At 45.2% G+C, this 22,420-nt stretch overlaps 1 protein-coding gene across 2 annotated transcripts in view; it reads left to right on the forward strand.

The window, feature by feature from the left end:
• LOC117514596 overlaps window positions 1–22,420 on the forward strand; it is a 71,962-nt gene that overhangs the window by 39,847 nt on the left and 9,695 nt on the right. For both annotated transcript variants that reach the window (XM_034175130.1, XM_034175137.1), the window contains exons 5-8: window positions 13,057–13,259; window positions 13,393–13,529; window positions 15,066–15,207; window positions 16,564–16,845. In XM_034175130.1, the coding sequence (XP_034031021.1) occupies window positions 13,057–13,259; window positions 13,393–13,529; window positions 15,066–15,207; window positions 16,564–16,845 (764 nt within the window). The remainder of the gene's footprint in view (window positions 1–13,056; window positions 13,260–13,392; window positions 13,530–15,065; window positions 15,208–16,563; window positions 16,846–22,420) is intronic.

Below are 22,420 nucleotides of genomic sequence, written 5' to 3' on the forward strand. Positions count from 1 at the left end.
TGCCACCGAACCCTGGAAATACTGGAACCGCCAAGTCCCGAATTCCCAGGTGGCCACTGCCTCCGCTCGTCGGATCCGGTACTGCTGGCAGGAGAGAGCAACAACACACAGGAGTGGATGAACGCACCCAGTAACAGAGAGGGGAGAAGCCGCCTCCACCTCTTGGCAAAGTATAGCAGGAAGGTGAGTACTTATCCAAAGAATGAGGTTTTCAGTAGTCACCAGTCCTGAAAAAGGTTTTAACAGTCTTAGCTGATGATGCAATGTATAACTGCAGAGAATACTACCTTGGTCTTAGGCGATATCTCGGCACTGAGGTGGAGACGCCGTCCTCCTGATATACCTCGGTGCTGAGTAGAACAGCTGTGTCTGGTGATGGGTGACAGCTGTCACCCAGGCTACTCCCATGATGCGGCAGCGCCCTCTGGTGCCTGGAGCCCGCACTCCAGGCAGGGCGCCCTCTGGTGGTGGTGGGCCAGCAGTACCTCCTCTTCAGCGGCCCACACAACAGGACCCCCCCCCAACGGGCGCCTCCTGGCGCACGACCGGGCTTGTCCGGATGGCGTCGGTAGAAGTCGGCCAGGAGGGCCGGGTCCAGGATGAAGCCCTTCTTCACCCAGGAGCGCTCCTCGGGGCCGTACCCCTCCCAGTCCACCAGATACTGAAAACCCCGGCCCATCCGACGGACGTCAAGGAGCCGGCGGACAGTCCAAGCCGGTGCTCCGTCGATGATCCGGGCAGGAGGCGGCGCCGGACCCGGGGTGCAGAGGGGTGAGGTGTGAAGAGGCTTGATCCGGGAAACATGGAAGACTGGATGGATCCGCAGTGAGGCCGGAAGCTGGAGCCTCACTGCGGCGGGGTTGATGACCTTGAGGATCTTATAAGGTCCGATGTACCGTTCTTGCAGTTTTGGAGAATCAACCTGTAGGGGAATGTCCTTCGTGGACAACCAGACCTCCTGCCCAGGACGATACTTGGGGGCCGGGGCTCGCCGCCGGTCTGCATGTTTCTTCGCCCTCGTCCGGGCCTGCAACAAGGCAGAGCGGGCGGCCCGCCACACCCGACGGCACTTCCGTAGGTGGGCCTGGACCGAGGGCACACCGACCTCTCCCTCAACCACCGGAAACAAGGGGGGCTGATACCCCAAGCACACCTCAAACGGGGAGAGGCCGGTGGCTGATGACACTTGGCTGTTGTGGGCGTACTCGATCCAGGCCAGGTGGGTACTCCAGGCCGTCGGGTGCGCGGCTGTCACACAGCGAAGTGTCTGCTCCAGTTCTTGATTCGCCCGCTCTGCCTGCCCGTTGGTCTGGGGGTGGTACCCAGACGAGAGGCTGACCGTGGCCCCCAGTTCCCGGCAGAAGCTCCTCCAGATATGTGAGGTGAACTGGGGACCGCGATCGGAGACGATGTCTGATGGTATGCCATGCAGACGGACGACGTGGTGGACCAGGAGGTCCGCTGTCTCCTGGGCCGTAGGGAGCTTCGGGAGGGCCACGAAGTGGGCCGCCTTGGAGAAACGGTCCACTATCGTGAAGACGACGGTGTTTCCCTGGGACGGCGGGAGACCCGTGACGAAGTCCAGGCCGATGTGGGACCAGGGGCGATGAGGCACGGGCAATGGCTGTAGCTGCCCTGAGGTCTTCCTATGGTCGGCCTTGCCCCTGGCGCAGGTGGTACAGGCCTGGACGTAGTCCCGGACGTCGGTCTCCAGGGATGCCCACCAGAAGCGTTGCCGGACGACTGCCACGGTCCTTCGCACCCCTGGGTGACAGGAGAGCTTAGAACCATGACAGAAGTCCAGGACTGCAGCTCTAGCCTCTGGTGGGACGTATAGTCTGTTTTTTGGTCCGTTTCCGGGGTCCGGGACACGGGTCAGGGCCTCCCGGACGGTCTTCTCCACGTCCCAGGTGAGGGCGGCCACGATAGCGGACTCCGGGATGATGGGATCCGGGGGATCCGACGGTTCCGTTTTGACCTCATCTTCGTGCACCCGGGACAATGCATCCGATCTCTGATTCTTGGTCCCGGGACGGTAGGTAATCCGGAAGTCAAAACGGCCAAAGAACAGTGACCAGCGGGCTTGCCTGGGGTTCAGACGCTTGGCGGTTCTGATGTACTCCAGGTTCCGATGGTCAGTGAAAACCGTGAATGGCACGGCTGTTCCCTCCAACAGATGTCTCCACTCTTCGAGGGCCTCTTTCACAGCAAGGAGTTCCCGATTGCCGACGTCATAATTCCGTTCAGCGGGGGTCAACCTGCGAGAAAAATAGGCACACGGGTGAAGGACCTTATCGGTCTTCCCGCTCTGGGAGAGCACCGCTCGTATCCCTGAGTCCGAGGCATCCACTTCAACCACTAACTGGCGGCTAGGATCGGGCTGCACCAGAACTGGTGCAGACGAGAAGCGCCGTTTCAACTCCTTGAACGCGGCCTCGCACCGGTCCGACCAGGTGAAGGGAACTTTTGGAGAGGTCAGGGCTGTCAGGGGGCTAACTACCTGACTATAGCCCTTGATGAACCTCCTATAAAAATTAGCAAAACCGAGGAACTGTTGCAGCTTCCTACGGCTTGTAGGTTGGGGCCAATCTCTCACCGCCGCAACCTTGGCCGGGTCCGGGGCGACGGAGTTAGAGGAGATGATAAACCCCAGGAAGGACAAAGAAGTGCGGTGGAACTCACACTTCTTGCCCTTCACAAACAGGCGGTTCTCCAACAACCGCTGCAGGACCTGACGGACATGCCGGACATGAGTCTCAGGATCCGGGGAAAAGATGAGTATATCGTCCAGATACACGAAGACGAACCGGTGCAGGAAGTCCCGCAGGACATCGTTTACCAACGCTTGGAAGGTTGCGGGAGCGTTAGTGAGACCGAACGGCATGACCAGGTACTCAAAATGGCCCAACGGGGTGTTAAATGCCGTCTTCCATTCGTCTCCCTTCCGGATCCGAACCAAATGATAGGCATTCCTAAGATCAAGTTTGGTGAAGATATTGGCTCCATGCAAGGGGGTGAACACCGAATCCAACAGGGGCAACGGGTATCGATTGCGAACCGTGATTTCGTTCAACCCCCTATAGTCAATGCATGGACGAAGCCCGCCATCCTTTTACCCACAAAATAGAAACCAGCACCCATCGGAGAGGTGGAATTCCGGATCAACCCGGCAGCTAATGAGTCCCGGATGTAGGTCTCCATTGATTCACGCTCCGGCCGTGAGAGGTTGTACAGCCTACTGGACGGAAACTCACTGCCTGGAACCAAATCAATGGCACAATCGTACGGGCGGTGAGGAGGAAGCGTGAGAGCCAGATCCTTGCTGAACACATCAGCGAGGTCATGGTACTCCGCTGGCACCGCCTTCAGATTGGGCGGGACTCGGACCTCCTCCTTAGCTTGGGAGCCGGGAGGAACCGAGGAACCTAGACACTCCCGATGGCAGGTTTCGCTCCACTGAACCACTACCCCGGACGGCCAATCAATCCGGGGATTGTGCTTTAGCATCTATGGAAACCCTAAAACCACACGGGAGGTGGCCTGAGTCACGAAGAACTCGATCACCTCCCGGTGGTTACCTGACACCACCAGAGTTACTGGAGGTGTCTTATGTGTGATTGGTGGGAGTAGGGAGCCATCTAGCGCCCGAACCTGCACAGGCGAGGTAAGAGCCACCAGAGGGAGCCCTATCTCCCTGGCCCATCTACTGTCAAGCAGATTCCCCTCAGAGCCCGTGTCCACCAGTGCTGGGGCCTTCAGGGTTGAATCCTCATAAAGGATCGTGACTGGGAGTCGTGTAGCAATGTGGGTGTGTCCCACGTGAATGTTTTGGCCCACCCCTGGCCCAGTCTCTAGGGGCGGGCGTTGGAGTTTAACCGCTCGGGGCAGTCGTTTGCCATATGCTCACTCGAGCCACAAACATAACAAGCTCCGTGGGCCCGCCTCCTTTGTGCTCCAGGTGCCCTAAATGTTGCCCTGCTCGTGTCCATAGCTTCGTCAGCAGGGGGAGCCATAGGCGCACGGAGCGCAGGAACAGAGGAGCGTGGGGATGGCGGAGCTCGATCGGACCCGGAAGGGAGAGGGACGACGGCGGCGTTCTTCTAACCGGTTGTCGAGTCGTATGACTAGATCGATGAGCCCATCTAAATCCCGCGGTTCGTCCTTAGCCACCAGGTGCTCTTTTAGGACCAGAGGCAGTCCGTTTACAAAGGCAGCGCGGAGGGCAGTGCTATTCCAGCCGGATCTCGCCGCCGTGATGCGGAAGGCGACTGCATAGGCAGCTGCGCTCCGACGTCCCTGTCGTATGGACAGTAGTGCGGTTGAAGCGGACTCTCCTCTGTTGGGATGATCGAACACCGTTCTGAGCTCCCGTACAAACCCATCGTATGTATGAAGGAGCCGTGAGTTCTGCTCCCAGAGCACTGTAGCCCAAGCACGTGCCTCCCCGCGAAGCAGATTTATCACATAAGCTACTTTGCTAGCATCAGTCGCGTACATCACGGGACGCTGAGCGAAGACGAGCGAACACTGCATAAGAAAGTCCGCGCACGTCTCCACACAGCCTCCGTACGGTTCTGGAGGGCTTATGTATGCTTCTGGGGATGGAGGGAGGGACCGTTGAACGACCAGTGGAACGTTACTTTCGCACGCAGGGTCCTCGGGAGGGAGAGCCGCAGCGGCGCCCGAAGGGCGCGCCTCCACTTGTGCGGCGAGAGCCTCCACCCTGCGGTTTAGGAGAACGTGCTGCTCGGTCATTAAGTCGATCCGAGAGGTGAAAGCGGTGAGGATCCGCTGCAACTCACCGATTACCCCTCCCGAAGCCTCCGCCGCGCCTTGGTCTTCCATTGGCCGTTCAACAGCCGGTTGACGCCCCTCGGGATCCATGACGCTGGCCGAGATATCCTGTTGTGAAAGTGTAGGAACACGGACCCACAACAGGGGGCGCAATGAACGGACAATGGAGAGAGTAAATAACAAGATTTACTACTGAAACAAGCACGAGTAATACAACAAACACAATTTGGGGTCGAATCCGCTGGTGTCGTGTGGGCAGGCTCGAAGGTAGGAGACGTCTGTCTCAGTCGAACCGGAACTACCCAGATCTCCTCTGCCACCGAACCCTGGAAATACTGGAACCGCCAAGTCCCGAATTCCCAGGTGGCCACTGCCTCCGCTCGTCGGATCCGGTACTGCTGGCAGGAGAGAGCAACAACACACAGGAGTGGATGAACGCACCCAGTAACAGAGAGGGGAGAAGCCGCCTCCACCTCTTGGCAAAGTATAGCAGGAAGGTGAGTACTTATCCAAAGAATGAGGTTTTCAGTAGTCACCAGTCCTGAAAAAGGTTTTAACAGTCTTAGCTGATGATGCAATGTATAACTGCAGAGAATACTACCTTGGTCTTAGGCGATATCTCGGCACTGAGGTGGAGACGCCGTCCTCCTGATATACCTCGGTGCTGAGTAGAACAGCTGTGTCTGGTGATGGGTGACAGCTGTCACCCAGGCTACTCCCATGATGCGGCAGCGCCCTCTGGTGCCTGGAGCCCGCACTCCAGGCAGGGCGCCCTCTGGTGGTGGTGGGCCAGCAGTACCTCCTCTTCAGCGGCCCACACAACAGAAACATTGTTCTTAAACTGTTCAACTGTTTTTTCATGCAGTTGTTCACAAAGTGGTGATCCTCACCCCATTTTTGCTTGTGAACGGCTGAGCCTTTTGGGGATGCTCCTTTTATAGTCAGTCATGACACTCACCTGTTTCCAATTAACCTGTTCACCTGTGGAATGTTCCAAACAGGTGGTCTTTGAGCAGTCATCAACATTCCCATTCTTTTGTTGCCCCTGTCCCACCTTTTTTGAAATGAGTTGCCGGCATCCATTTCAAAAAGAATAAATATTTGCAAAAGAAACAAAGTTTATCAGTTTGAACATTAAATGTCTTGTCTTTGTGGTGTATTCAGTTGAATATAGGTTGAAGAGGATTTGCAAATCATTGTATTCTGTTTTTATATACATTTCACACAATGTTCCAATTTCATTGGAATTGACGTTGTAAAAGATATGGCTGCATCGTATTAAATGCTGGCGAAAAGTCCACAAAAAAAGAGTCTGGCATGTGCATGTGACTTCTTAAGATGTTTATACAGGGAGTTGAGAATAAAAAGCTTTGCATCCTCCACCCCTCTGCCTGCCTGGCAAGCAAATTGAAGTGTATCAAGACCTCCGTTCACTGTTTCCAGAATAGGATTTTTCACAATTCTCCAAAAGCTTTTCATTATTAATGATGTTAAAGTGACACGTCTAAAATTTCTAGGTTGCTTTGGTTTACTCATCTTTGGGACTGGGATCACTGTAGAAGATTTCCAGCTAACAGGGATTTGGTGAGAATTGAGACATTTGGAAAATATGCTGAAGTACATCACTAAACTGTGCACAGTGTTGTAATGTGCGCCCACAGATGTTATGTGGATCAGGGGCCTTTCTTAAAGTTTATACCCCTCAGAATATTTATGACATTCCTGGTCAAGAACAACATCAGACTCAGGACTAAGAGACTCTAAACAGGGAGATGCTTCTGTAAAAGGCTTGTTTTTCAAAGCAAGGATAAAAACATTAAACATATTTGGGAGATCACATTGATTGATTCCTCCGATTTTAAGAGGTTCCCTGTCAATACGGTTATCTCTCTGAGTAACTAAAGAAGACATGGATCTTATTTCCCTCCAGGGTGCCTGTACATCACCACTACCATACTTCCGTTCCATTTTATCCCTATACATTAATTTAGTCTTCATCGCCCTGAACTTAAAGTGAAATTACCAGGAAAGTGCATGCGCACAAGAAGAGAATGGATGTCATGTGCCATGTTTTCTGCAATTTAGAGCAAATCAGCAGTGTAACAAAGTTTCACCATTAAAATAATGCACACTCTTAATTATTCTGATAGAAGTACAACGTGCATTAGCTTAGCCATTGTGTGCATGCATCACAGTGACCTGACTGGGATTCAGCTCTCTAGCCTTCTTCTGATTGGCGGTTTTGTGTTGTGTGGCCGTTGCACGGCTCTGAATTACAGGCACATGAGATCAGGTAGAGTCTTCACAGTTTCCAGCTTCATCTGGTAGCACATGGTCCACAACGTGCACGTCTTTGCCCAATCGCAAACAAATCTGCTGAAGGATCAGAGTTCTGTGCAGGACCACAGACATCCAAAATACACTCTGAATGTTTATGGACTCAACTGTTGGCTGGAAAAACAAACAGCACTGTTAGATTAGAGTTAATGTGGCCATTTACAAGACATTTGCTAGACTGCGATAAACCAGAAATAGAACATTGCAGTAGTCCAATCTAGAAGAGATGAACGCATGGATCAGGGTCTCAGCATCAGCCATAGACAGGATGGGACAAATCTTAGCTATATTTCGCATGTGTAAGAAAGCAGTCCTAGTAATATTATAATAATAATGAATTAATATTTAATATTTAATTAATAATTAATATGGAGACCAAAGGACAACGAAGGATCAAAAATTACCCCAAGGTTCCTCACTTTGTCAGTGTGATGTATGACACACGAGCCTAGGCTAAGTGTTAACTAGTCAAATTGATGCCGATGTCTCACTGGACCAAGAACCATCATTTCAGTCTTTTCAGAGTTTAAAAGTAGGACGTTTCTAGACATCCAACTTCTCACTGCTGCAAAGCAATCTTCTAAGGATTTTATGTGAACGAGATTACCAGCAGTTATCGGCATATATAACTGAGTATCATCTGCATAGCAGTGAAAGGTAATCTCAAAACGCCGCAATATGTGCCCAAGCAGTGCTATATAAAGGGAGAAAAGCAGGGGGCCTAAGACAGACCCCCGAGGAACCCCAAATTTCATGTCACTAAGGTTAGAGATAGTGTTACTGTACAAAACACAGTGAGAACGACTGTTCAGTTATGACGTCAGCCATGCAAGGGCACTCCAGTAATCCCAAAATGATTTTCCAGCCTATCAAGTAGAATATGATGATCCACTGTATCGAATGCAGCACTGAGATCTAACAGCAACAGAACCGTAGTGGTGTCTGAATCCATTCTAAGCAGAAGATCATTCACCACTTTAGTGAGAGCCATCTCTGAAATGATATTTTCTAAAAGCAGACTGCAGTGGCTCAAAGAGATTATTCTCAGTAAGATAGTCTACAAGCTGCTGTGACACCGCTTTTTCCAGAATTTTAGAGCAAAGTGATAGATTTTATATCGGCCGATAGTTTTTCAATACACTAGGGTCAAGATTAGGTTTCTTAAGTAATGGTTTAATCACTGCAGATTTGAAACATTTAGGAACCGATCTAGAAGTTAAAGAAAGATTAATAATTTCCAACACAATTGGCCCAAGAGTGGGCCACAGGTCCTTAAACAGTTTTGTTGGTATACAACCCCTGGCAAAAATTATGGAATCACCGGCCTCAGAGGATGTTCATTCAGTTGTTTAATTTTGTAGAAAAAAGCAGATCACAGACATGACACAAAACTAAAGTCATTTCAAATGCCAACTTTCTGGCTTTAAGAAATACAATAAGAAATCAGGAAAAAAAATTGTGGCAGTCAGTAACGGTTCATTTTTTAGACCAAGCAGAGGGAAAAAAAATATGGATTCACTCAATTCTGAGGAAAAAATTACGGAATCATGAAAAACAAAAGAACGCTCCAACACATCACTAGTATTTTGTTGCACCACCTCTGGCTTTTATAACAGCTTGCAGTCTCTGAGGCATGGACTTAATGAGTGACAAACAGTACTCTTCATCAGTCTGGCTCCAACTTTCTCTGATTGCTGTTGCCAGATCAGCTTTGCAGGTTGGAGCCTTGTCATGGACCATTTTCTTCAACTTCCACCAAAGATTTTCAACTGGATTAAGATCCGGACTATTTGCAGGCCATGACATTGACCCTATGTGTCTTTTTGCAAGGAATGTTTTCACAGTTTTTGCTGTATGGCAAGATGCATTATCATCTTGAAAAATGATTTCATCATCCCCAAACATCCTTTCAATTGATGGGATAAGAAAAGTGTCCAAAATATCAACGTAAACTTGTGCATTTATTGATAATGTAATGACAGCCATCTCCCCAGTGCCTTTACCTGACATGCAGCCCCATATCATCAATGACTGTGGAAATTTACATGTTCTCTTCAGGCAGTCATCTTTATAAATCTCATTGGAATGGCACCAAACAAAAGTTCCAGCATCATCACCTTGCCCAATGCAAATTCGAGATTCATCACTGAATATGACTTTCATCCAGTCATCCACAGTCCACGATTGCTTTTCCTTATCCCATTGTAACCTTGTTTTTTTCTGTTTAGGTGTTAATGATGGCTTTCGTTTAGCTTTTCTGTATGTAAATTCCATTTCCTTTAGGCGGTTTCTTACAGTTCGGTCACAGACGTTGACTCCAGTTTCCTCCCATTTGTTCCTCATTTGTTTTGTTGTGCATTTTTCGATTTTTGAGACATTGCTTTACGTTTTCTGTATTGACGCTTTGATGTCTTCCTTGGTCTACCAGTATGTTTGCCTTTAACAACCTTCCCATGTTGTTTGTATTTGGTCCAGAGTTTAGACACAGCTGACTCTGAACAACCAACATCTTTTGCAACATTGCATGATGATTTACCCTCTTTTAAGAGTTTGATAATCCTCTCCTTTGTTTCAATTGACATCTCTCGTGTTGGAGCCATGATTCATGTCAGTCCACTTGGTGCAACAGCTCTCCAAGGTGTGATCACTGCTTTTTAGATGCAGACTAACGAGCAGATCTGATTTGATGCAGGTGTTAGTTTTGGGGATGAAAATTTACAGGGTGATTCCATAATTTATTCCTCAGAATTGAGTGATTCCATATTTTTTTCCCTCTGCTTGGTCTAAAAAAGTAACTGTTACTGACTGCCACAATTATTTTTCCTGATTTCTTATGGTGTTTCTTAAAGCCAGAAAGTTGCCATTTGAAATGACTTTAGTTTTGTGTCATGTCTGTGATCTGCTTTTTTTTCTACAAAATTAAACAACTGAATGAACATCCTCCGAGGCCGGTGATTCCATAATTATTGCCAGGGGTTGTAGGATCAAATAAACAGGTTGTGCTTTTTGTTGACTTTACGAGTTTCGTCAGCATGTCTAGAGAGATACCATCAAATTCTGTAAATCTAGGTAATACCTCAGTAGTGGTGCCCACCTCAATAGCAGGGTGTAGTGGCTGGGTTAAGGCATGTTGGGATATGTTCAACCTAATGTCATCTATTTTCTTCTCAAAGTAATCCAAGAAATCTTGTGCTGTAAAATGAGAGCGAACTACAGGTGGTTGTCCATGAATAAGTGTCAAACAAGAACTTTGAGTTATGCTTATTTTTGTTGATCAAATCAGAGTAATAGGTCCGCTTTGTGGCCAATAATGCATGCTTATAGTCTAAGATAGCATCACGCCACGCAAGGTGGAATACCTCTCATTTTGAACGACGCCATTTCCGTTTTAGACCTTTTGCTTTATGCTTGAGGTCACGCAGGTAATCATTGAACCAAGATGACTGCGATTTGGGGGAGCGCGGTTTCAACACAGGTGGTGCAATCATGTCGAGTGTCGTTGTGAGCACTGAGTTTAAACTATCCACAAGTCTGTCTAATGACTGGGTATTTGTCAAAAGTGAGGCTAAGACATCAGGTAGTCTAGCTTCTAGTTCAGTCTTAGTTGAGGAGTTGATGCATCACCGTAATGATAAATAAGGTTGTTGTTCCACTAAACACGGCAGTGAAACTGTAAACTTAATAAGTGAGTGATCAGACACCACTGATGTAAGAGGCATGATGTTAATATTCGTGACAGGAATACCACATGTGAGAACCAGATCCAGGGTATTTCCACTAATGTGTGTCGAATCCCGAATGCATTGCCGAAATCCTAATGCATCCACAATTTCCATAAATGATTTTCAGAGGGGATCAGAAGGCTTATTTATATGAACGTTAAAGTCACCAATGAGCAGAATGTTATCTGCTCCTGTTGACAAGTTAGAAATGAACGCACCAAATTCATCTAAGAATTCAGAATATGGGCCCGGAGGCCTATATACAGTGACAAAGTAATACGGCTGATTTTTATTCTTCTGACCTTGGCAATGCGTAATATCCTGGGCAGAGTGGAGAATCAGATGCTTAAATGAGTTATATTTGTGACCCTCAACAGCTAATAAGCTAAACCTTGATTTATAAATAAGAGCTACACCCCTGCCTTGCTTTGCATCATGAGGGACGTGACTAAATGTATATGCTGGTGGGCAGGCTTCATTTAAGGGGAGGACAGCTGTAGTTTTAAGCCAGGTTTCACATATACCAATCATATCTAAGTGATGATCAATAATTAAATAATTAATCAACAATGATTTTGAGGACAGTGATCTTATGTTAATGAGACCCAGTCTAAGGACCTCAGTCTCAACTTGTTGAAATTCCCTCCCTGGCAGATAAACTGCACTATCACTATAGTGGATTTTCTTCACTAATTTCCCCGCTAAGCTAATGGATTCCACATCCACATTTGTCATAAGCCTTGCAGGGTCTCTAATCACCTGCTCCGTGGCCTGCTGTAGATTCCTAATGTTACCCACCCTGTAGAGCTCTATCTATGTTCACAGACAAGATGGCGGCGCCTTCCCCAGTAGGGTGGAGGCCGTCTGGCATCAGCAGGCCACGGCGGCCCCAGAACGAAGGACAGTTATCAATAAAGCTAAACCCTTGCTGTCTCCAAAACTGCGCCAGCCACCTATTTAATGATGTCAGCCTGCTAAATGCCTCATCAGTACCCCAGGAGGGGAGGGGACCAGAGACTATTAATCGATGCTGACACATCTTTCTGGCAAGGTCACAAGTCCTCTCTATGTCCATTTTTGTGATCTCTGAGTGCTTCATCCTGATATCATTGGCGCCAACGTGAATAACTATGTGACTATATCTCATGTCATGTTTCTTCATCTGTCTTCCCTTCTGCAGCGTCAGCACCCCAAGATGAGATGCAATGTCGGGAGCTCTGGCCCCAGGAATACATTTAACGTCAGCCGGCGTGTGTAACCTGACTTTGCGGGTGATAGAATCCCCTATCACTAAAGTCCGGTGTTTCTGCCTGTAGACAGGAGTGGAAGTCACTCGTGGACTCAAGAGAATTCACATCTGGCAAATCCAAGGGGGAGAACCGATTCACATTTCACACTGGCGAGTGTGATCGGGGTACCACAACCGGGCACCAAGCCCTACGGGACTTCCTCCACCTAGCCACAGTCCGAAAGCCGTCCTCCACAGCCGGCGTTTCTAAGCTGATGCTAATGGGCTCGCTAGCCGGCCCAACACTAACCTCATCTGGAGTGCCCGTAACATCTAACTCCACTGCACTAAGAAGCTGCTCTAACTTACGGACATGGCTCTCTAAGAGAGCCACCCTATCTTTCAACATCACGCAGAATTTACGGAGGGTGTAAAGTAGAATTAGTAGTGTACTTTGTGCACTAAGAAATTCAAAAATGTAGCCAAGCAAACACGAGCTAACCAATAATGGATAAGCTAACCACTCCTAAGGCTCTCACAGACGCAGATAAATGAATTAAAATTTACAGCAGTTACACTGAAAAACTAACAGAAGTATTAAACAGGTAAAAAAGCAGCAGTTATAAAATACACTAAACACATAATTAATTAACAGGAGTGTAAAAAAATGAAATGAAAAAAATGATGACAAGGGTCAGAAATAGCTAACGCAAGCTAACCGCTAGCGAAAATGCTAGCCGCTCCTAAGATTTTACACAGGAGTAAAAATTACTTAAAATTCACAGCAGTTCAACTGAAAAACGAACAGAAGTATTAATGGGGTAGAAAAGAAAGCTATAAAAAAGTAACATTATTATCAGTATTATTAATATAATAATTATTAATATTAATACAGTATTATTAATCCTTGTGGTGTTTGCTGCATCAGAACAATCTAAAATCTCTCATTTTCCCCCCCCCCTGAATTTCTTACAGTGGACAGGTACATTGACTCAGAGCTGCCAGTGTTCTTTGAGTTGCGGGTACGCTACCTTTTAGCCTGTGAACGTTTGGATGAAGCTGTGGCCCTGGCTAAGTGTTGCGCTTATCATCCCAGAGCAGGGCAACACTTGTTCTTCCTCCAGGTGTACCTAACATGGCTTTACAAAACTGCACAGCATGACCGTCTTCACAAAGAGGTGAGTTAAGTGAGTGTAGTTTGGGGAAGATGAATGCATTTGCAGTGGCTTGGATTATGGCTTTGGTTTACAAACCTGTTTTTGCCACATTGCCACCGGACAGCTGGACTAAGATATTGTTTGGATGTTTTAGGTGGTTGACATTAACGGCGAAGATGCTGTGCACATCATATGTAGTTTGGAGTTTGAGGAAAGCAGTGAGTTTCTTCTTGGCCTTAGTAGAGTTTTCCTTTCCCACCAACTCAGCACAGGAGATATGAACCATTTATGGTAAGTCAATCTAAAGGTCATATCTCACTCCAGTCAACACTATCTTTTAAAAAATTATATACCAGATTCTAAATCATTTCTTCCAAGTCTTTAACTTGTGTGGGCCCTGATATATCCAAATAGAATTTCATTCCTGCTCCAGTTCCACACGGCTCTGTATGTAAAGTCGTTATCTCCTTTCAAAACCTCCAGATTGTATGACATATGATGCTTAATAAAAATCCAATTGCCGATTGTCCACAATCATTGATCAGTTAAGCCGTGGTCACAACCCGCCGTGCTTGCACGTGCATGCAGTCTACTTGCAAAAACATGGGCTAAATTTGGAGATCCGTACGTCGTAAGTACTGCCTCAGTACGAATTTAGTAGCACGCAGACACGCCGTAGAGGTTTTAGTGCATGCAGAACGTTCGCTGCGGTCAGGCTGCGGATTCACCAGCAGTACAGATGACGCACGTTGTGAGTACTGCCTCAGTACGGATTCAAAGCTGCACATTTTTGTTCAATTATTATTGAAATAACCAAATCCGTAGGTAGGCAGTACGGATTACGGCACTCACCACATACTATGGAGGCCGACAGATTTGCCTGCACGACGCAGCTTCTAACTTGAACTTGGACTTTATTTCCAAACGTCAGCAACACACACTCCACAGCTTCAGTCTGATAACTAGCTGTAACTTTTCGAGGCAAGTAAACACTCGTACAACTGACCGCTGCAGGCTGGACATGCTCATGCATCGCCGATGCCGAAAAACACCTGCCGCTCCGGTCCCGCTCATAAAAAAGAAAAGCGACCCCACACATACACACACACACACACACACACTGCTTTATTGTCAACTCTCTTTATCATTACACTCCTAGAGACGTGCGTTGAACGTACTCCCTCCCTCCTCTTGCTACTGCCTCCGTACGTTTTCACAAAAACGTAGTGGCCATGGCATCCGCAGAAAACGTACGGCGAAAAAAAAACGCACGATGGGTTGTGTCTGGGGCTTTAAGGTACCGCCATTAAACAGCTGGGAGCTGGTCTGGTGTCCATGTCATGGCTCTGCTGTTAAGATTGCAAAAGCAGTCACTTTCTCTCAGTCTTTGTGTCACATTTAAAAACACAGGGATAAAAAATTTTCTCCATGATTGATCGCCAATCCGGTGTCCAGGTCATGGCTCCTGGCAGAGCATGGGAAAAAGAGACAATTGAGCATTTATCAGCGGAAGATGAAATCATGCTAATTTCCCCATGTTTATGACTTAATTTCTCAGGGCATATGGCACCAAAATTAAAATGTAATACATCAATATTTTGATAAATCTTTATTTAGAATAGTCATCTCATTTGGCTTTTCATTTACCAGAGGCATGTACTTTAATTTCAAGGCTTGTGGAAGGAGTTTTTCTTATTGCAAAAACTCAGATTTACTTTAAGGTTTCTAATAAGTGAACTTTAACATAGTATTCCATTTATAATGTGCATTCTTGCACTATTTAAAATAAGCATGGGGATCAATTCTCAACTCGTGTGTTGTTTGCAGGGATCTTGTTTTCATATGGACTAAGCTTCACAGCCGGTTGAATACATCTAAACAAGCTTTATTGGAAGAAAGTCATCAGCTGATGTTATCTGCGGCCAGTATTAATTCAGTATTCCCATTCATCAGAGCCATACTGCAAGAGGTAAGGCGTTAATGTACATTTTTAATTTGTCGGGTAACAAGAATTTTGGGTGCAAATAAGTGATGCAGAATTGAGAAAATGACTGAATGACATTCATTTGCAGCAGTGCCATCTTTACTTCCTCCAGTAAGCACAGCACTTCAGTACTGCTGCAGTCAGGCAGGCACACAGCCCCTCCTCAACAACATACATATGCATACATGCGTTAACATGTTTTAGTATCTACAACAAAGACATACATACAATGCATGCAGAAAGTATCCACAGTGCTACACTTTTCCCACATTTTTTTATGTTAGTCTTATTCCACAATGGGTGAAATTAATTTTTTCCCCTACAAATTCTACACACAATATCCCATAATGACAATGTGAAAAATGTTTTTTGAGAATTTTGCAAATTTATTAAAAAAAAAAAAGAAATCGCATGTAGGTTAGTATTCACAGCCTTATTAAAAGGCACATGGCAGCCCACCTGGAGTTTGCCAAAAGGCACCTAAAGGACAACAAAGATTGACCAGACAAAGATTGAACTCTTTGGGGTCAATGCCAGGTGTCATGTTTTGAGGAAACCAAGCACCATCCCTACAGTGAAGCATGGTGGTAGCAGCATCATGCTGTGGGAATGTTTTTCAGCAGCAGGAACTGGGAGACTAGTCAGGATTGAGAGAAAGATGAATGCGGCAATGTCGAGAGACATCCTAGATGAAAACCTGCTCTAGAGCGCTCTTGACCTCAGACTGGGGCGACGATTCAACTTTCAGCAGGACAGTGACCTGAAGCACACAGCCAAGATATCAAAGGAGTGGCTTCAGGACAACTATGTGAATGTCCTTGAGTGGCTGTACTGGCTGATGACACATCAGTGAGGAAGTAGGAGTTGACCATTGTGTGTGATATGTTGTGGGAAGAGTCATTACATGTGTTGACTTTTTTTTTTTTTTTTTAATACAGGAAATTATATAAAATCACAGATCATTTAATAAAATGGTTATGTTAATTGTTATATTCCACTAGTTGTGTGAATGGGGTGAAGACTGCTGTCTCTGATCGCCTTGCTCTTGTTTGTGTTGTTCTACTCTTTATTTTAAATACGTGTTAATTTTTTTTTTTTTTTTTGTCCCCCCAATCCTAATCAGCATTTGATTTTAGAGATTGGAAAACTGTTGTCAGTCATGTTGTGTGTGTGTGTGTGTGTGTGTGTGTGTGTGTGTGTGTGTGTGTGTGTGTGTGTGTGTGTGTGTGTGTGTGTGTGTGTGTGTGTGTGTGTGTGTGTGTGTGTGTGTGTGTTGGGGGGGGGTGGCATCCTAGACATGAAAATCTTACACTGAGTTAAACCCTTTGTGTTTGTGTCTAGCTGGGTGAAGATGGGATCCAGTTTTGTGTGGAGCTTTGTGCTAATGCTCTGGAGTCTTGCCTTCCCTGTGATGTCATCACCAAATCCCTAATCTACAAAACCATTGCCAGCCTTCTGCCAAATGACTTGGAGGTTTGCCGGGCATGTGCTCTTCTCGTCTTCTTTTTGGAACGCACTGTTGAGACCTACAAGATGGTCTACCTTCTCTACATGCATCCTGATCAGGAGTACCATGCAGAGCACAGCCCCATTGGCAATCACGTTCGCTTTGAAACCTTGCAGGTACAGCACTTTGTTACATTTGTTCGAGACAAAGAGAATATATAGTTTTTGTTTATAATACATCGTTTTGTTTGTACCATTGTAGAGTTTTGCAGAACTGGTGTATCATGTTGTTTTAGACCCAATATGGTCTGGCCTATTGTATAGCAGTCAGAACCAAGACAAAGGAAATATGAGTTAAATACACACTACAGTCTAGTTTTAACACTACACTAGGAGGGTAAAGTTCTCCATCGCTACGACGGATTTCCATTGTCAGTTGGGCTGTCAAAAGGCCATATATGGCAGAGCCCGACAGTAATGCTTTCCTGCTCAACACTGGCATGTGAACAGTGCTAACGGACCAGTGCTTTACACCGTTCACTTGCCCGACTTGGCAAGTTAATTTTCAACCACATTGAGAATGAAATCGAGGGGAAAAAAACAACATATTTCAGTGATGTTCCTGCGACAGTAGAAGCGTTTTTCTGATCAACTGTTTTAGGATAAATGAACCAGATTCTCTAATGCACCTTCTTTCTCTCTCTCTCTCTGTGCCTGTCTCTCTCTCTCTCTCTCTGACTGCTGCTACAGGAAGGGAGGGGGGGTTCATGTTCAACAGCTTACTCCAGTTATGGGTCACGGGGGGTGGAGCCTATTCCAGCAGTCATAGGGCGTGTGTGTGTCTGGGGGGGTACACCCTGCACAGGACGCCGGTCTGTCACAGGGCCACATAAAGATGAACCACATTCACACCCACATGCACACCTACGTATAATTTAAAGTTTCTAATCCACCTAACGTCTTTGGATATGGGAGGAAGCCGGAGCACCCCGAGGAATTCCACGCAAACATGGGGAGAACACGCAAATTTCACACAGAAGGCCACAGGCCACTTTTCTGGATCAGTTTGTCCCTCAACAATCTCCAGCAAGCTTCTTTATGCAATCATCAACCTCCAAACCAATGGTATGGTGCCTGTAATTTCCCTTCATGAATTGCAAGTCATTTGAGCGGCTTTTTCTGACTCTGTGTTGTGAAGTTGGTCATATTGGTGGACTTTTCTGCCAAACATATTTGATTCATGATCGAAATGTAATCGGTGGAGTGAAAACGTAAAAGTGACATCATAGCCCTTACAGTCTGTGTAGTTAAAGCAGGTGCACGTCAGGCTACGGGGAGGATTCGCAGCCACGCAGAGCTCTTTGATCTAAAATGGTTTGGTTCGCCACACCCAGAGATATCCGTGTGAAACTTAACACCATATTACAGTTTAGGCAGCAAGCAGCATTTTGTTAATAATCACCGGCCTTGAATTAAGGCCTGCCTCATTTAGGTTCCGGATCTGAACACAGTTTGAAAAAAACTAAACGCCCAGGCTTTTAATCAAGGAAATACGGCACCCACTTTCCTTGAATCGGCCAGTGTCTGTGCTGAACTTCATTTCGTACCTCTGTTGTGACTGTGCATGTCCAGACTGCTCTGTCTGGTACATGTGAGGGGTTTTTAATAGAAATATATTGCAATGGGACAGGACAATGTGAGTGAAAATCCATTATACAAAATCCGGTATGTACGGCATTTATTACATGGAAAACCAAACAAAAGCTTTGGGACTTTTGCTTTTGTCCAGTGAGTGTGAGTATCCGGTTAATATGATGATGGTTTAGGTGAGTTTTACTGTATAACAAATAGGGCTCCCACAAATGACTATTTGTGGGAGCCCTATTTGAAGGACTAGTCAACGATTATTTTTGTGATTAGTCGACTAGTCAGATCATACATAATTTCCTAATTTAAGGCCTGCAGCATTTTCCAAGAAACGTCGGGATGAAAACATGAACATTTCCAAATCGGTGACCATTTCTTAGACTTCATTTACATCAATCATTCAGAAATACAAACAGTGTGGTACTTTATAGTAAATCTGTGTCAGGTAGGCAGTTCTCAAAATCCATGCTGGAAGGAGAAAAGTGAGGGAAGCCACCAAGACACAACTCTGGAAGAACTTTTGACTTCTGTGAGTGGAGAAACTGGGAATAGTGCAACATTTTTAGTTTTATCTTCATTTTACTTATAGTCTCAACTTTTTCTGATTTGTGGTTATTTCTGTTGCATTTCTGAAATTACAGAACTGCTAGAGAGAAAAGTGTGAACATTTTATTGTGTTTTAAAACTTTGTGGAGCAAATGCAAACACCAAACTCTTATAAAGAATGAAAAAATACACAGACGTGCAGGAAAACTTTGATATAAACTGAACAAAACAATGCAGGCTGATTTGACTCCCCATATTTTTTGTATGAATAAATCGGAATAAAATAAGAGGTAACTCACTTTGAAATAATTAAAACATATAGCTGCAGCTTATAATAACTTTGAAAAATAACAAAAATCAGCAGCTTGTATTTTTATTCTGTCTGCAGTTCATTTTAGTGTGATTAAGTAATTTTTTTCTCCGCATCAGTCACGTTTTGTGCTTGAACACTACATTAAGCTTAAGATTGAACAAATCAATACCTTTGGAAAATAACAGCTGTTAAAGTTCAGAGTTCTCACCTGCTTTTTGTGATCTGTGCCTCTGAACATCACTGCAGCTTCTCCACAGCAGGGTTTTAACCCGTGAATGCGTAATTTTTCCTCAGTTCATTTATATATTCTCATTTTTTAAGGATTTTTTAAGGATATTTGACCATTGATTTCATCTCATGATCTCATAAATTCAGTATACGACGTGCACATGGTGTGAACAGGACGGTGCCATCAGAAAAACACCGGGAGAGAAAGAGCAGAGAAAAGTAAAGGCAGTTCCACGTTTTTTTTGTTGTTATTTTTAACATGTTCACTCGGGTTAAAATCCTCTCTCTCTGCTCCGCGCTCACTGTGTCATGTGCACTGATGGTTCTCAGCAGAATGTAACGTTGCGTGCCTCTGTTCGCCGTCTGCAGCGAGTTGACTCCGCGCACGTGCACACACACATACACACACAGCTCCTCCGGTAAACTGCGCATTTTCGACGGCTTTGGACAAGATGGCCACTGTTTTAATCGGCCGTCTTATCCAAGTTTGAACGTCCAAATGACGGCAGGACGGCTCGCTGCCTAAAACTATGAATTGAGAGAAAATCAAAGACTTAAATAAAATAAACGACTCGTCGACTACTAAATTAGTTGTCGACGGTTTCATTAGTCGATGTTGTCATGACTAGTCGACTAGTTGTGGCAGCCCTAATAACAAAGTAACAAAATATGACATTTGCATCCTATTTAACTTAAATTGCAGTAAGTTGTGGCTCTTACCGCAGCATTTTCAAGACGGTTTGAGTGTGTGGGCTCAGGTAGTTTTTGAAACGTGCCATGTTTCATAAGTTGGATGAAATGTTATTTAACCGGTATTCTGAACAAAAGTGAAATTTCGGTCTTTTACGCACGATGAATTCATGATAACATTGCGTTGACTGATGACATCCTCAAAAAATGGTTAAAAGGTCATGGATGGAGGAAAAGGACGAGCTCAGAGATTATTTCTCAGACTACGTCAGGAAGCTCAAGGAAGCTGAATGCGTCTGGTGTCAGGACCACTCGAAGTACGCTTCATGTGGAAAACAGTGCCTCAATGACCACAACAAAACAGTGAAACCAAGAGTCGCCCAAAAGTCCGTGCAGTCAACAAAACAACTTCCCTTCATTTATATAGTGCCACATCACAACAAAGTTGCCTCAAGGCGCTTCACACAACTAAGCTGTCAGTTCTTTGAACCCAAGTGGTTCAGGTGTCATATTGGCTCAATAATAGCCTAGTTCAATCTAAGGTGTTTCATTCTCACGGATACATGACACAGCAGTGCTGGCATGCAATTTTAAAATTGATTATTTTACCTCATATCATCTCGAACCTCACTGTTTTGAATCTATACAGTTATGAATGACAAATTTATTCTGCTATTGAATATCAGTTCAAATAAGTTTCATTGAATATTGTTCAATCAGTTTACTGTGCATTGCTGTGCAGTTTCAGATTTTGCATAATTGTGTCCTACCTGTGGCTTGACTGCTATGTCATGAATGGAAAGTTATTGTAATGGAAATGAGTCCAATTTTTTTGCTGCTACCACTAGTGTGTCTTAATTGAGAGAGTGGCGACATGACGAGTCGGAAAAAACAAAATGGTCACGTGAATCCTGGTGCCATCTTTCTTCCAATATAGCGTTCATTAAAAACTTCGAGCAGTCTGGACATGCACATAACAGGGGTACAAATTAAAGTTCACCTCTGACACTCAACATTTGTGTGACCGGAGTCATTTCCCTGATTAAAAGTCCGAACGTTTATTTTTTTTCTCACCGTGCTCAGACTCAGACTGGCAGCCTGGACGTGCACCTGTTAAATCAGACACAAAAGGCTTTGATTTGACACTTTTCTCCTTTTCAGAATCAGAATCGCCTTTATTGTCATTGTAATTTGCATTACGAGATTTGAGAGCAACTCCAAGAAGGTGCTTTCTGTGGTGCGAGTAATTTTTAGCCAAATAAGGATAGTGAAACTTAACGGTAAATTGTTCAGAGTATATGTACAACTAATATAAACATAAGATAAAATAAAATGTGAACCAAGTAAAATGTAAAACGAGAATTATATACAACTGTGGAATCATATTGCATGGGAAAATTGCACATGATTTACAAATATTGCACAAGAAACTTGAAAAGTGCAGATTAAAGTGGTTTGTTATTGTTCAGTGCAGTGATCGCTCTGGGAAGAAAGCTGTCCTTGAGTCTGTTTGTCCTAGTTTTGATTGACCTATACCGTCGGACGGAAGGTAGTAGGTCAAACAGGTGGTTTCTGGGGTGGGATGTGTCTTTGCTGATGCTGGCAGCTCTGCTGAGGTAGCGAGAGCTGGCAATGTCTTCCAGGCTGGGCAGAGAGCAACCAGTGATCCTCTGGGCCATTTTGATCACCCTTTGCAGCGCTCTCCTGTCTGCTGCTGAGCACCCCCTGTACTACGCTGTGATGCAGTACGTCAGGATGCTGTCGATGGTGGCTCTGTACTCCTTTCTCTGGCATCATATTATAGTTTTTGCACTGCGCACGCTGATTACAAATGGATCAGAAAAGTCGAAACATTTACAGCACAAAGTCAGTAAAAGAGGAAAATGTACAGTTAACCTTTGATTTGGAGGTGATGATTATAGAAACAAAAGCTTGTTGAGTGTCAAATTAGTCCATAATGAAGCACAAACCAGAGATAGAGAACTTTAAAACTGTCACGCACATCATTGAATGACAGTTACAGAGCTGCAGCTGCATAAATCAGGCTTTAAATTAATTAAATAAATCATTATTAATTGTAAATTTGATAGCTTAACTATTTTTATATTTATTTTGATAGTACCTCTACCTGGATGTGTTGCTGTATGTGGTTAAATGATTTTAAAAAAATGTTGAAAACATTAAAGGTTCATTCAGTAGTTCAGCGCAGTTAAATCCAAAATAGCCCCGTTCTGAGTTGACGCCGTGCTCTCACTTAAGGCACACTAGCTACCATGACCCTCACTATGTCTAAATATATGTTAAATAGAAAAAACTTTTTGTGAGCAA

This window comes from Thalassophryne amazonica, chromosome 1, assembly GCF_902500255.1.
Source record: "Thalassophryne amazonica chromosome 1, fThaAma1.1, whole genome shotgun sequence".
NCBI lineage: Eukaryota > Metazoa > Chordata > Actinopteri > Batrachoidiformes > Batrachoididae > Thalassophryne > Thalassophryne amazonica.